At 53.6% G+C, this 15340-nt stretch overlaps 1 protein-coding gene across 2 annotated transcripts; it reads left to right on the forward strand.

Annotated features, from left to right (window-relative positions):
* The first annotated feature begins 1164 nt into the window (after positions 1-1164).
* On the forward strand, positions 1165-4596 carry RTL6 (retrotransposon Gag like 6). 2 transcript variants are annotated; one of them, XM_032882807.1, is made up of 2 exons: positions 1165-1412; positions 1563-4596. In XM_032882807.1, exon 2 carries the CDS (start codon positions 1888-1890, stop codon positions 2605-2607), a length of 720 nt encoding a protein of 239 aa, XP_032738698.1. In that variant the 5' UTR covers positions 1165-1412; positions 1563-1887; the 3' UTR covers positions 2608-4596. The 2 variants fall into 2 exon arrangements, with proteins under 2 accessions (XP_032738698.1, XP_032738697.1); XM_032882806.1 differs by having other exon boundaries at positions 1165-1343.
* The last annotated feature ends 10744 nt before the right edge of the window (positions 4597-15340 follow it).

Raw genomic sequence — 15340 nt, forward strand, 5'->3', positions numbered from 1 at the left:
ATACTGGGGTACACACAGTTGTGGGCACTTTAGACTATCCTCTTGAAGTACTGACAGCCTCATGCTCCAATTCCCATTTTATACAAGTGAAAACTGGGAAGGTGGGAGAGAAGCTGACTTTGTCCCAGGATTGACTGAGGAATGCAGGGGCCCCACGTGGTTCAGCCTCCTTGAAGACGTCCTAGAAAGACCAGCATGGTGGGTGTTTTCTGTCTCTGGCTGTGCCCCAGCCTGGAATTGACCACCCAGAAGCAGCTCAACAAGGTCAAGCAGGAAAAGCCTCCAGATCCTCATGCTCTTTGGCCCAGCAATTTCACTTGTCGGGTATTACCCTGGAGAACTTGGCAGACAAAGTCTGGGATTTATACACAAAGTAGGGTTTACAGAACTTCCATAAGGAAGTAAGATAGAGATCTGTCAAAAGGAGCACGGTATGCGATGTCAGTGGAACACTAGGCAATAACTGAAAAATCATGCCTTTAAGTATCTTTAATGGGAAAATGCTGAAAATTCAGTGTGCTATTAAGGTTACATAATAGTTCATAAAGTACAAAAATTAGTATTCTGAAAGAGAATATATCAAAGAGAAATGACTGGAACTACAAAAATATTACTATTTGTTTTCTTCAGGTTGGGGGACTCTTGAGGGATACGAAATTGTTTTTTAACAACTTCCATGGCATCAAAATATTCTGCAGTGGGTATGTATTATACTGAATGTGTATTCAAGTTACAATAGGAAAAGAATGTTTCATTAAAAAAACAATTACAACAAGATAGATATAAAAAAACATAATTACAACAAGAGCTCCGCTCGTAGCCTTAGGAAGAATTACAAAAACAGGAGGCATCCATCCTAATAATAAAATAACAGCTAACCCGGGCCCACTGATTGGCTGCTGCAGGAGGACACGGAGCCGTAGCCCTGGGGGCGGGGCTGCGCGCACCACTTCCGGGGCGGGGCTTCGGCCGCCGCCGCGCACGCGGGAGCAGGCGATCTCCATGGCAACCAGCAGGGCCCGCGCGAGGCCCGCCCGCCGCCTCCACCGTCTCCGCCGCCGCGCCCGCCGCGCCCAACCCGCCCGCCCCGCCCGCACCCCGGCCGCCCGCGACCCGCCCTCCCTCCGCTGCGACCCCGGCCCCGGTCCCGGTGCCCGCTCGCGCTCCCGCCCGAGGCCGCCCGCGCCCGCCTCCCGCCGCCGCCCCGGCCTGACCTGACCGGGAAGCAGTTCCGCGGGCCGCCGCCGCCGTGACTCATCGGCCCGCCCGCGTCCCCCGATCGGGCCATCTTGGTCGCGGCCGGCGCGGCAGACGGAGCCGCGGAGGAAGCCGCGGAGACCCAGGTACGCGCCCGCCGCCGGTCCCGGGCCCCCGCGCCGCCGCAGGTGCATCCGCTCTTTGTTCTGCGCAAGGTGGGCGCCGGGCCTCGCGCGGGGAGGGGGCTCCGGGCCCGGGCGCCCCTGCCAGACGCCCGCTTCCCCACCCCCGCGCAGCGGCCTTTCCTTCCACCCCCACCTCCACGCAGTCCAGACGTTTCTCTAAAACATCTTTTCCTCCTTCAGGGCCCAGAACAACCCGACCCTCTGTGCAGCCCGCCGTGGCGCGGAGAGGCCCGCGATAAAGGAGCCGCCTCCGTAGTCGGCACCGCCAGGGCCTGCACCACCTACCTGGCCTCGGCTCTGCCTGGTCCCGGCTGTGCGCGGCTCTCGGCCCCGTCGGCCCTGCCGGCCCTGCCTTTTTGTTCGGTCTTCTCAGCCGCTCAGCGTGGAACCCTGATTCCTGTCGGGGTTTGCCCAAACCTAGCATCACAGGTGCTCAGGCTCTGGGTCACCCACACCCCCTTCTCCCAGCCCACCCGTCCGGGCCTTCGGCTGCCCTCTGGCCAACATGGTTCAACCCCAGACATCGAAAGCCGAGAGCCCGGCCTCTGCAGCATCTACCAATGCCCAAATGGATGACGTCATCGACACCCTGACCTCCCTGCGCCTCACCAACTCCGCGCTGAGGCGGGAGGCCTCGACCCTGCGGGCGGAGAAGGCCAATCTCACCAACATGCTGGAGAGCGTGATGGCAGAGCTGACCTTGCTGCGCACCAGGGCCCGGATTCCGGGGGCGCTGCAGATCACCCCGCCCATCTCAGCAATTACCTCCAATGGGACCCGACCCATGACCACGCCTCCAACCTCCCTGCCGGAGCCCTTTTCTGGAGACCCCGGCCAGCTGGCAGGGTTCTTGATGCAAATGGACAGGTTCATGATCTTCCAGGCCTCCCGCTTCCCGGGTGAGGCTGAGCGAGTGGCATTCCTGGTGTCCCGGCTCACTGGGGAGGCAGAGAAGTGGGCGATCCCCCACATGCAGCCTGACAGCCCCTTGCGAAACAACTATCAGGGATTCCTGGCAGAGTTGCGGAGAACCTACAAGTCTCCACTCCGGCACGCCCGGCGCGCGCAGATCAGGAAGACTTCTGCCTCTAACCGGGCAGTGCGCGAGCGGCAGATGCTCTGTCGCCAGCTGGCTGCCACGGGCACAGGGCCTTGCCCCGTGCATCCAGCCTCCAGTGGGACTAGTCCAGCTCCGGCTCTGCCCACGCGAGCACGGAACCTTTAAGATTCGGCCACCGCCTGGGTCGCCTCTGCAGCGACGCAGACAGCATACGCCCTTTGCAACGTAGAAGAAGTGTCCATACGACAGCATCGCCCTTGTTTGAAGACCTTCCTCCCTGCCTCTCCAGACCTGTTCCATAAGGAGATCTTCCTTCATCACTCTTGGGTGCCCCGTGACCCACCTTCCTTCCCAGTGATCTGTGCTAGCTTTGGACCCACACTGCATGCTTCCCCTGTCTTGCTTGCAGACCCTGCTCTCCTGGGGACCGCAGCTCTGCTGCTCGGCCACAGTGACCCCACAGCCCGCTGCGGATCATTTGGGCGGATCTCTCCTAGCCTGATAAGGTTCACGGACACTCTTGCTCTACCCTGTGCAGGCCCCCATGGCAGCTCCCCGCTGATGACAGAGGGAACCACTTTGGCCAGGCTGGTGGTGTGCTTTGGGTACCTGGGGGCGCGGAGTCTGGCTTCGCACCCGTAGCTGATCACCATCCCTGCCAGGCCCTGGAATAGCAGGTGGGGGCCTGGGGGGTGGGGGGCTCGACTCTGCTGCGGTGGCCAAGTGTTTCCTGCTGGGAGTGTGGCACGAGCATTTCTGGTGGGCAGGCTTCACTCTTCGCGGGAACACACAGTCGGTATGTCCCATTGTCGCCACTGGGAAAGCCCCCAGAGGATGCACCTCCGGGAATGCTTGCTTTAGTTGCAGCGTTCTGACAGCGCTGGGCATTCTGGGAATCTGGAACTGGCCTGCTGCAGGAGGTCACTGTGACTCGGGATCGTTGAGCGGTTCCATGGAGCCACCACAGGTGGCCTGTTCGTGTACCTCCCTGCCTGAGGCCCATGGTGGGCTGAGGGAGGGAGTGCACCAGTGGGAACCGCCACCGCCAGCTTGTGTAGTCTCCCCTCCCCCCCGCCCTGCCTCTGCCCCCCCATCACTTGGTGGGAGGCCTGTCTAGCTCGAGACCTGTTCCCGTCTCCAGACGACATGTGGCCTTCACCTCGGCCCCCTTGGCCACCCACACCACCTCTGGATCTCCAAAGCCGCGTGTAGCATGTCCTCCCTGTGCCTGGGCTGTCCCATCGGGTGTCTAGGCTTTGTCTAAGAAAACAGGGACTCCTAGCTCGAGACCCAAATCCTCTGGGATGCGTCACTAAGCACTTAAGGAAGGAGTGTTTGCCTCTGATGGCCCCACCAGGGTCTCTGTGGCGTTTGTAACGGGAAAGAGCTGCAGTCTGCCTTGGTCCTAATGTGGGGACAGGACAGAACTGGCACTTGGGTCCAAATTCCGAGGGACAACGCTACACCTGTGATGGTGGATGGCCTTTTGGTTCCTCATAGGGAACATCCAGAAATCACTTTCTAAAGGAGACTTGGCCAAGCCCTTTGGACCATGATGCTCTCGCCATATTTAATGCCAAATGAACCGCATTTACATGACTGCCTGGACCATGGGGAAGATGAGGCGTCTTATCCTGGGTCCATCTGCCCTATCCGAATGGTCCTGGCTTGACAGCCGAAGGCTAGCCTCGGCACCCACCCGAAGACCCCTGTCTTGGGACACCCAGAGGTTGGGTCCTAGGGTCCATCCTTTCTTCCTGAGAGTTTTGATGATGCTGGGGACAGTGGCTGCGTTCTTAAAGTGGCCACTGCCTTGCAAGGTCAAGGACATTCAGTGGCTGCTGGGGTTCGTGGACCACTGCCACCCACTCATTGTAAACTCTGTTAGCCCAGTCGCCCTGCTGAAGAACTGCCTCAATACAGGCTTCAGGCCCCCTGGATTCCAGCCAAGGCTGTTCCGGTGGGACCGCGGTGCTCATCAAGCATGAATGGGGGGAGGGGAGGACACACAGTGGGGCCATCATTCTGGGGGGGGTGGGACCTCTAGTGGGGGGTGTACAGATCCCTTTCTCTTTGCGCTCAGTGCTCTACTGTCTGCCTGCTAGGCGGAGGGGCAGCGGATGCAGGGGTGCGGGCCCCCCGGGGAGGGGGGTGGACAGGATGCCTTCCCCGGGGTAGGAGGCACCCTGAAGGTTGCCATGTGGCCCCAGCCCTCTGAGGACGAGAGACCCCGCATGGAAGCAGGGCGGGGACTGCCATCTCGCCGACCCCTGGGCTTACCCACGTGGCATGTAGAAGTCCTACTGCGCTTGCGTTGCGCGCAGCCTTGGCGTAGTGCCTTGGAGCGCAGCAGGGCGCCGCCGCGGAGGGCGGGGCTGGCGTGCTGCCTGTCCGCCCGGTGATCCGGCCTCTGCCGTGGGTGGGTCGCGCCCCGTCCAGGCCGCTGCTCCAGCTCCCTTCGGTTCAGTGAGTTGTGTTTCGGCCGCTGGGGCTTCTGCTTGTGGGTTTGGTTGTGGTGCTGTTGCGCATCTGCGCCCTTGACCGCTTCCGGCAGGTTTGCAAGTGAGTAGATGAGAGGCTCGGGGGGGTTACCCTGCATCAGACTCAGAAGAGGCCCCACGTGGCTCCCATGGAAGACGTCGGAGTTCTCAGAGAAGAGGGTGAGACCCACGCTCCGTGCAGCCCAGAGCCAGACCGTGGGACGGGGAGGGTCAAGCTGGAGAAGGAAGTGGGGGAGGGGAGCGGCATTGTACAGACTTCCGGTTGTGAGTTCTCTGAATTTAGGAGAACAGGTATTGATGTATAGGAGGGACAGGCAGTAGTGTTAAACCGTGCATGTGAGGGAAAGTTTTATATTTTTCATGGTGTGGACATTATTTGAACTATACTGTGGTTTTCCCGGTCTACCTGATACCCCATCTGGTAAGTAAGCCTCGTGGCATAACAGGGCATCGTTTGAGATGGAATTTAGAATAAGGGGTGGCTTCCTGGCCGAATGTATAGTGTGACCTTGGGCTTAATGTCCTAAAGCATTTCAGTGATTTCTAGGAAAAAACAAAGACCTGGTACGTGGGTCCCAGGTAAGTATATGATGAATGAGTAATGGCAGGGGCGCAGGACCCCCGAGAAGGTGCTGGTATGACTTTTACTGGTGTGTGGGTCCCTGCCGCCAAGTGTGACAGGCCACTCGCTGGGTTACCGCGGTCCTGGCAGTTCGGCCCATACGGGAGGAATGTGAGGGACGGATGGGCGCGACATACTTAGGCTACCTTATGGACTCAAGCCCTACAGTCGGATGAAAGGGATCCCCATGGACCACCCTCTGCAGAGGACTTTGGGTGGGAGGAGGTGGAGGAGATGGAGATCCTTGCCGGAAAACTAAGCTCTCCGGTGCCTGGGAAGCCTTAGACGGGCGCTTAGAGCGGAGGTCAGGACTGGAGTCTGCAGAAGGAAGGGCAGAGCACCTCGCTGCCAACAGCGGTAGCTTGCCCGCGTCGGGAGAGGATTGGGTGTAGGACAGGTCCACTGTGGAGAGGGTTGGTGACCCCATGGCGTCTCTCGGGGTCCTAACATGGGGAGTGGCGGCAGGTGGTGCCGCGCAGACTCCGTGGAGGAAATGGGAGGGGCCCTAGCTGCTCACTGTGACGTCACTAACTCCACGGGAAGTAATGACGCGCCAGGTCTTTCCACGGTCAGAGCAAACCTACACCTTACAGAAATGTTGGAGAATAAGGTAGAACGTGAGAACAGCGAAGTCGTAACATTTTGGTGGCTCTCCTGCCAGGCCCCTCCCTTCTCCCCGCACCCATCATGGTTTTTCTTCTTTTTGTTGCGACGTAGTGGTGACAACTACCTTCTGTAATGAAACAATACTGTGTGGGTGTTTTCACTTCTATCCGAGGACTTCCCCATTACACGTTATTACTAATTTGCGTTTGAACTGGCTGTGTCCTCCCACCATGTAGACGGACAGTAGTGCCCATGCCTGACCCATGCCGTTTGTCAACTAATTTCCCACCACCAGAAATGGAAGAATTTCTTCGTACATAACGCTTTTCCCCAACGTCAAGTTATTTCCTTAGGATAGATTCTCAGAGGTGGGATTATTGAATTGATATGAAAACCTTTGAGCCCCTTATGACATATTGACGGAATGGTTTCCAGCAACGTTTGTATCCATCGACACTGCCGCCAGCAAGGACGGACGTGCCTGTCGGACCGTCTCGCCGGCTCTGAGTCGAATCCTCTGGCGGGACTTGCTGGCCTGATAATGAAACATACCTGTGTTTCAGTTTGCATTTCTTTGCTTTCTAGCAAAGTAGAACATCTTTCCATGTTAAGCAGTTGTGTTTCCTCTTCTGTGGATCGTCAGTGTCCTTTGCTCTACTCTACTGGGGTCTGATAAATTTGTATGAGCTCGTTCTATATTAAAGATATTAACCTGTCGTGTGTCATATTTGCTGCCCGTGTGTCCAGCTCTTTACTTCTGTGTGTGTGTGTCACTGACATTTTGACTTCCTCCATGGCCGATCCACTCTCTCGTTGGGCACAGGGCCCCTAGACTCCCCGCAGCAACACGGCGCAGACACATACGTTTGTCCCTTTGGCTCATGGCTGTGTCATCGTGCCTGTAGCTACATGATGTGGTAGGCACCCCGTAAACCTCTGCCAGCTTGCTGCATGGATGCGCTGGGTGCTGGAGGTTTGTGGAGGAGTAGAACGAGGCCCAGCCCCCGTGCCTTCAGACCAAGTCTCAGAATCCCTTTGCGCTGTTAAAAATCACTTAGGACCTCCTGGCTTCGGCTTACGTAGATTCGACTCCTCGACATTTACCATATTAAAATGGAGAATGGCTGAAAATATTATTTTGAAAATAAACACGTTACAGACAACATAAATAGCATATTTTAAGAAAAACTATTTCCCAACACATAAAAAGTGAGAAGAGTGACACTGCTCTCCATTTTTACAAATTTCTTTAATGCCTGACTCAGTAGAAGACAGCTGGAGTCTCACACCCACTTCTGCACTCAATCTTTTGCAAGATCACTTCTCACGTAGCTTCTGAAAAATTCCACTGGGGACTCATGAGATAGAGTGGGAAAGCAGAGAACATTCGAGCAGTATTACAAAGCCAGTTTTACCTCACAGACCCCCTATGAGGGTCCTGCCCACTCAAAACCACTCATCTGAGAAGAGCAGAGACCAGAAGGGCCGGTGGTTACCTGCATTGGGCCCTTTCTTTCAGTGTTCTATTTTTTAAACATTTTTTGAAGATTTATTTGAGAGGGAGTGAGTGAGTGAGTGGGGTGGGGGCGGGGGAGAAGCAGACTCCCCACTGAGCGGGGAGCCTGACGTGGGGCTCCATCCCAGGACACCGGGATCATGACCTGAGCCAAAGGCAGACGCTTAACGACTGAGCCACCCAGGCGCCCCTCTCTCAGTGTTTTCAACGTTAGGTTTCTCTTTCCCTCTAGAATTAATAAAGTTGGTTCTGGAATAAGTCTGGCATGGAGTGTGAGGTGAGGCTCTAAAGTGACTTTTTCCCCCCCAAATACTTAAACATCCTGAGATCATAAATTCTTTCCATTGCATTGACATGTGTTTCCTTCATCACATCTCAAAGTCTTATTTTAGGACCGGCTTTTCTATTACCTATCAATCCACTGACTTCCCTCTGCCTCTCTTTTTAAAATGACTTCGGTCTTACCATTTGTACTCCTATCTATCTAGGAGGGCTCCCCTCCTTCAGGTTTCCTTACTCTTTCCCACTAGAGGAACTTACAACTTAATTCTAAGGTTTCCCAAAATCTTGGTAACAGGTGCAGAGCTCGGAGAGACATCGCTGCTTTGGTGAACGGTGGGCAGGGTGGAGAGCTGCGAGCCGGTGTGCCATCCTCCTACCGGCCCAAGACCTCAGCCTCCTGCCTCCCCGGCCTGGGGATTTCCACCATGGCTTCTCTAAGACAGGTGGTGGTTTAGGAACGGGGTTTAAAACCTGCCCCTCAACTGGCTAGCCTGTTGCCAAGTCAGTGTCTTCAGCTACGGAAAAGCATATAGAGCACACGTAGCGCCCTAGGTGGGTCCTAGATGTCTGGTCCTAAGAGGTTCACAAGGACCCAGCCACCCGCTCCTGGAGCTGAGCCCCGCTGCCAGCCAACTCCGCTGTGGGACCCAGTTCGAGGCGTGAGACCAGGAGCCTGGGTTGGGACAGCGCCTGCATCTTCGGCGATCGCACAACACCTGCTTTTGCTTTCAGCTCCCATGTACCCAGCCTAGGAGGATGCCACCCCAGGGCCCACTGAGTCTTGCTCCCAGTGAGCGCCGGCTGCAGCCCCTGCCTTCTCTTCTTCATCCCCACCAAGGATGAAAGCCTCCACCAAGGCCTTCCAAGGCTTCTCCTGCACAACCCTCGGTCCACTTAGCTTTGGGTCCATACCCCCGACCACTTTGGTCCCTCTGCCTTCCCTCAGGCTCTTAGTCCTGTGGGAAGACCAGGGTCGGATTTCCCCTCTTAGAAACCCTCCTTGAACAATACCCTCACAGCTTGACAGCCTTATAGCTATTGTAAAAAATCCAACATGCCGTGTTAGTGAGATTCTGCTTTTCTCCCCCGGTAGGCCCCGTGCCCCTTGAGGGCAGAGCTGATGTCCGATGTGTGTGTGTCCCCGGCACCCAGCCCTGGGGGGCTCACAGAGGAGCCACCTGGGGACACGTTCAGGGGTTGGCCAGAAGAACAGCCCAACAGACAACATCTGGGAGTCTTGGGTCCACAACACCCAGGCCACCTGCCGAGGAAAACTAGAACCTCCAGCAGGTGCCACACCCCTCCGTCCTGTTTTCTCACGGAACGTGTAAGACAGACATCTCGTACTGTCTATATTCCTTACCGGCCTGCTCTGGGCTTATTTGTCCCACATAATAATGATGAGAACTTGACAACACCATGACATTTACTGAAAGTGCACCAGATTCATGAATAATACCCTGTCTCCGGATTTGCCACCCTTGACTCCAACTAGCCCTTGCTTTTGGGATGTACCTCGTTGACGATTTTTGTCACCGTTGCATGGTGTTGCAGCAAGCATCCCAGCAGCTACATGTTTCCTTGGAAGTGTGGCTCTTTGCCTGCTCTGCTCCCGTCGCGAGCCTGCTTCATACTGACTGCGAGGTCACAGCTGACACACAGCAGAGATGGGCCGGGATTCTACTTGACCGTTCCACTGAGCGCCGAGTAGCCTGTGCGGCTTTCCAGGTGATTCCTTCCCATTTTCACAGACCCCACAAGCGTCTCCAGCCAATGGTGATATTCTGCTCCAGGAATAGAGGCTGTGGGTCCCCAACTTCCCTGCCAGGACTGAAGGGCTCATCATCCCAGCGCCAGGAGGGTTGGTGACCGACCCTCTCAGCCGTGGTTCTTCCCCAGACTCGCCTTCAGATGAAGCCACCGCCTCACCCGGGGCCATGCCTCCTTCCCTCCGACAGAGCGCACCAAGCACTGGTCAACGTGGGGCAACCCCACACCCCCAAGCTCTCTGTGACACTGACCAAGGCCTAGTGACCGTGACACAGCCCAGCTTGGCACTCTGCCCAGTCCTGCTTCCTTCACTCTCTGTGGGTGTCGACCGGAGACCACTTCCCAATGAACTCCCTGCAGGCGAACCTCTGTGTCAGAGTCCGTGTCCTGGGGACAGTGGCCTGCGACAGCCCATCCCATCCTTCAGACATTGTTTCCTCCTCCTCCTTCAGTTTCTGGAGCTTCTCAAACAATGTTAGCTGGTGTTACTGCTGCCAGACATCTTGCTCCTGACTGGAATGGGAAGCACAGTTGCTGGGTTTTCCTGGATGTCCACTACGGGGTCTGTGCTGTGGCAGCCCCGTGTCTCCCTCTCACTTAGTCCTCCCGCCGCCCGCCCGTCCGGGGCATGTCACCACGTCGCCTGATGGGCCAGGAACCAGAGCCAGAGTGGGTAAGCGACTGGTCCACCGTCACACAGCGGCTGGGGCGATTTCTGGGACCTGAACCTGGTCCCTGGGTTCCTCTTAACCCGTTTCTTAACCACTGCCCATCTGGTCTCTCCCCTGTACCCGTGGCCATTGCACTGGAGTGAGGGGGCCATGTGCCGGCACACACATACACCACACACTACACACATATCCCACACCATGTGCTCACCACACATACACCTACACCACACACACATGCACACGACACACCACACGCCCACTCACACCACAGACACACCCACACCACTCACACACCTACACCACACGCAGGCCACACAGCCATACTGCACACACACCACACATACACACACATACCACACATCCACGTTGCACACACGCCATAAACACCCACACCATACATCACCCACACACCACACACAGACACTACAACGTACCTGCACACCACACCCACACCACATACACAAACCTCCCACACACTCACACACCACCTGCACACCACACACACCTACACCACACACACATTCATGCCACACACCACACACCCACACCATATACACACATACCACACCACACACACCCACGTGGCACACACACCACACACCATCAGATGTGTGGATGGAAACATTTGAGAATAATGAAGGGACATTTCTTCGGACCGGAAATGAAGACATCTCACAACTGGGAAAGACCATGAGAAATGGGAGCTGTGTGTGCCTGTTGGTGAGCGGGGCCTGGAACACCTCCAGCCTTGTGTCTGCGTGTGTGGCTGGGGGTGTGCTGCCCACTGTGGCCCAGGTCCAGGAGGCCCACCGAGGCCCACGGCCCAGCGTCCCAGAGGGGCAGGCGCTTCTGGGCTTGGAGTCCCGCCTGGTCCCTCTACCACAGCTACGGCCAGAAGCCTTTCTTTTTTTTCCAGATGGGTTACGTGTGCTATTGATTAGATACTGCTATTGTACTATTTTTTACGTTGCCATCTTAGAGAAATCTTCATGTTTTCGTAAGTTTTCAAGTTGATTGTCTTGGATTTTCATATCATCTCATCCCTTCCAAAGGAGAGCATTATCCACGACTTTCTAACACTTTGTAACTTCATCTTCTTCTCTGAGCACACAGGCAGAGACTGGGAGGAGCCCCTTGGCCCGCCTGACTTCACACTGCTCTGGGAGGCCGCAGCCGGAACCCGGATTAAACTCTGGTCCCTGGGTGGCTTCTGTGGCTGGTGAACCACACGGCGTGGCTGCTGGGCCCGGGGCAGCCAGACCCTGCGGCTCGGTGTCCGGTGCTCCTCTGTCCTGTTGCTGCTCTGCATTGGACGCCGTCAGAAACCCATCCCTGTCACCTGTGCTGACTTGAGGCGAATGTGGCTGCTCTCCGCCTTCCCCAGTTACTCATCTACCCCAGCCCCCGCTCCTGAGAACCCCCACCCCACCCCACCGGGTGACCTCCTGGGGTTAGGAAGCCGCCTGTGACCCCAGCTTTCTTCCACAGCCTCCCCAGACCCCCAGGCGACTGACCACCGCCCTCATCACAAGCGGCTCTGGGGACTTGGCCAGCTCCCGCCCCTCTTTCTGTGGTCTTTCCCTGGGTCCCATGGCTTCTGGATTTAGCTGTGGCGTCTTCTGGATTCCCAGTAGTAATGTGTCCCCAGAAACCTGCTGGTCACATATCAGGCACCACAGTGAAAACTGATAGAAACTGTCCCCTCTCTCGGGTCATATCTCAGCATTTTCAACAATAGGACAGGCTCATGTGATTTGCCCACGAGTCTCCAATGGCCATCTCAGGCTCAGAACATCTACTAGAGCCTTCACCTGTCAATTAAATCCATTTAATTTCAAGATATACACTGTACCAGGATATCGAGCTGGGCTTTTCCTGTTGTAAATGAATAAACTACATTTTCTGGGCTCAGACAGCTGCCAACAAGCCATCAGCGCCCACACCTGAAGGGGTTTCTTAGATCAGCCATTCCGGTAGGACCAAAACTCGCAGAGACTGGCTGGGTGTTTACCAAACCTGTTTCCTCTCCTTCCTGGACAAAAAAAAAAAAAAAAAAAAGGCCTCTTTTCCCACGTGAGGGTGAGAGGGGACCTCTGTGATCTTTCCCCTTCTGCCAGTTGGATCAATGCTCATGGTCAAGGTGACCTTGAAAATCCTGTAAGTGCAGATGGCAGATGAATATAATGGAAGAGGCCTGGGCCCCGAGTCACAATTTTGGGGGTGAGCCACCTGGTGTTCTCAGGGTGTGTGCATCGGTGCAGTGAGTGTGACTGCCCCTGTGGGCACCAGCCCACAGAGGTGGGTAGATGGGAGGAGGGAGGGGGTGGCCAGCCCAGGTGGAGTGAAGATTCACTCCCCTGTGCCCTTTTCCCCTGAGCTGCCCTGACACATGCGTGAACGTGGCCTGGCCAGGCTGAGTGAGGTCCAGATGAGAGAAGGCCTCTACAGCCCCTCCGAGCCACCAGCACCCCCACTCCCCGAAAGCTCTAACCAGCTCTGGGGAGAAGGAAGGGGACAAGCCCCATTGTGTTTGTGCTGAACATTCTTTAGAAATAAACAGAGCTTAGTCTTAAACACCAAGAGACTGTTCTACAGACACAAATGACAAGCAAACCTTGGAGTCTGGCCAAGATGTCATTAAGGGACCTCCTACCTAGCAGGGAAGGGGTTCAGCAAATCCCACTTGGATTGGGGTTTGGAAGAAATAAAATTGTTTCTATTTACATTCCTGACGAGAGGAGACTCCTCAAAAAACTGGTTACACATAATTTACTTAAATCGTGAAAAAAACTCACAAAGCTATAAAATAACAAACCAGGGAAAGCAGAGAAAACACTGGTGTTCCCGATCCTACAGGAGCTTTGAGGCCATGAAAAACAGCACGTTAAAGGGATGCTACCCTGAACATTCCAACTTCCTGGAGTGGTTTGGAAGAAACTTCAGAATCTGGATGAGAAAAATAACAACAATAACACACATGGACTGGGCACCTGCTGTATGCCAGACTCTGTTCTAGAACTGAAGAGGTAATGGTAAGACAGAGACGCCGTCCTCATGAGGGAAGAACAATAAAGCCACCTGTATGTCACATTAGGGAAGGAGGGTAGATGTGACCCCCAAGGGCTTGATAACCTAGCAAAGGGCCAAGGAGGTAAAAGGGGACTTGGACTCAAACTTCGTTGAGACCCTAGAGAGGAAAAAGTTATTAAGATCTGTGTTAGTCTTAAAATCAATAGCATCTTAGACTCAAGCAAATAGCTATTTTTTTTTTTTCCAGTTTGGGATTACACTGAATATACAATTTAACGTCCTGCATAAAACTGACCTACTATGATGCACGTTTTACCATGGTGTTAAAAATATTATTTGAAAATAAGCTAATGATTTCATAATACGTCATTATATGGAGGTATGTAACTTTCATAGCTATTCTTCCCTAGCTTGTGATATATATATATTCTAGATATATATTATATATATATATATCATTATATAGATAGATATAGATACAGTATTCATTTTTTAAAAATCAAGATATAATTTACATGCAGTGAAATAAACAGAACATAAATTAATTCTTTGACGTGTATTTTTTTCTTTAATGCGTTTTGACAAGTGTATCACCCAGGTAACCACCCCCAAAATCGAGACCTAGAACATTTCCATGACTCTAGAGAGTTCCCTGTGCCTCCTGCCAGGCAGCCGCCCCTTGTCCCTACAGCCCCTGTTTCAATTCCTAGGTCCATAGATTAGCTTTGGCTGTTCTGTCACTTAATATACATGAATCCTAGAGCCTGCACTCCTGTATTCAGGTGCCTTCTGCTTATTACAATGTGTCTGAGATTCGTGCATGTTGGCATGCGCGTTAGCTGTTCATTTTTGCTTTACTGCTCAGCAGGGCTTCTACGGGTAGACCATGGTCATGGACACCTAGGCCATTTTGAGTTTGAGCTGACATGAATCAAGTCGTTATGCGCAGTTCCACAGTAGTCTTTTTGTGCACCTGTGCTCGCATTTAGCTGGGGTAAATACCTAGGGCTGAACTGCGGGGTCATAGGTGAGGTGTACCACTTATAAGAAACTGGCAACCTGTTTTCCAGAGTGGCTGCTCCATTAATGCTGGTGTTAGGTGTGTATGAGGGTTCGTGTTGATGTCCCTTTCTGTCTAATTTCAGCCATTCTGGTGGGCTTGTAATAGCATCTCATAATGGCTTTAGTTTACATTTCCTTGATTTCTAATGATGTTGAGCTTTTTTCTTTCTTCTTCTTCTTCTTCTTCTTCTTCTTCTTTTTTTTTTTTTTGCCAGCCATCAGTATACTTTCTTCCCCCCCCCCAATATTTCCTCATTATTTAAAAATTTCCAACATACATAAAAGTTGGAAAGAAAACTGGAGAGCAAACATCCATATATCCACCAACTAAATTTTATAATTAACATTTTAAAAAAGATTTTATTTACCTATTTGACAGAGAGAAAGAGATCACAAGTAGGCAGAGAGGCAGGCAGAGAGAGAGTGGGGGGAAGTAAGTTCCATGCTGAGCAGAGAGCCCAATGTGGGGCTCCATCCCAGAACCCTGAGATCATGACCTAAGCTGAAGGCAGAGGCTTAACCCACTGAGCCACCCAGGTGCCCCTATAATTAACATTTTGCTACATTTCCTTTATCGCATATCCATCCATCCATCTACCCATCCTTAATATACCTCATTTTTAATGTGTAGCAAAGTAGGTTCAAGATATGAAGACATTTCACTTCGAAAAGCTTTGGCATGCATGTCACCAACAAGATACTGATGTTTGCTTATGGTTCTTTCTTTTTTTTTTTTTTTTAATTGTGGGAGGGGGATTAATTCACAATGAAACCATCTGTCTTAAGTATGGTATTTGGTGAGTTATGCATGCACAACTGCCAGCCAAACCCCTTACAA

The sequence above is a fragment of the Lontra canadensis genome, unplaced genomic scaffold (genome assembly GCF_010015895.1).
Source record: "Lontra canadensis isolate GAN:19392208 unplaced genomic scaffold, GSC_riverotter_1.0 scaffold84, whole genome shotgun sequence".
NCBI lineage: Eukaryota > Metazoa > Chordata > Mammalia > Carnivora > Mustelidae > Lontra > Lontra canadensis.

Bases quoted from the DNA above. Each gene is read 5' to 3' on its own strand.
- RTL6 (XM_032882807.1), top strand. From the start codon at position 1,888: ATGGTTCAACCCCAGACATCGAAAGCCGAGAGCCCGGCCTCTGCAGCA.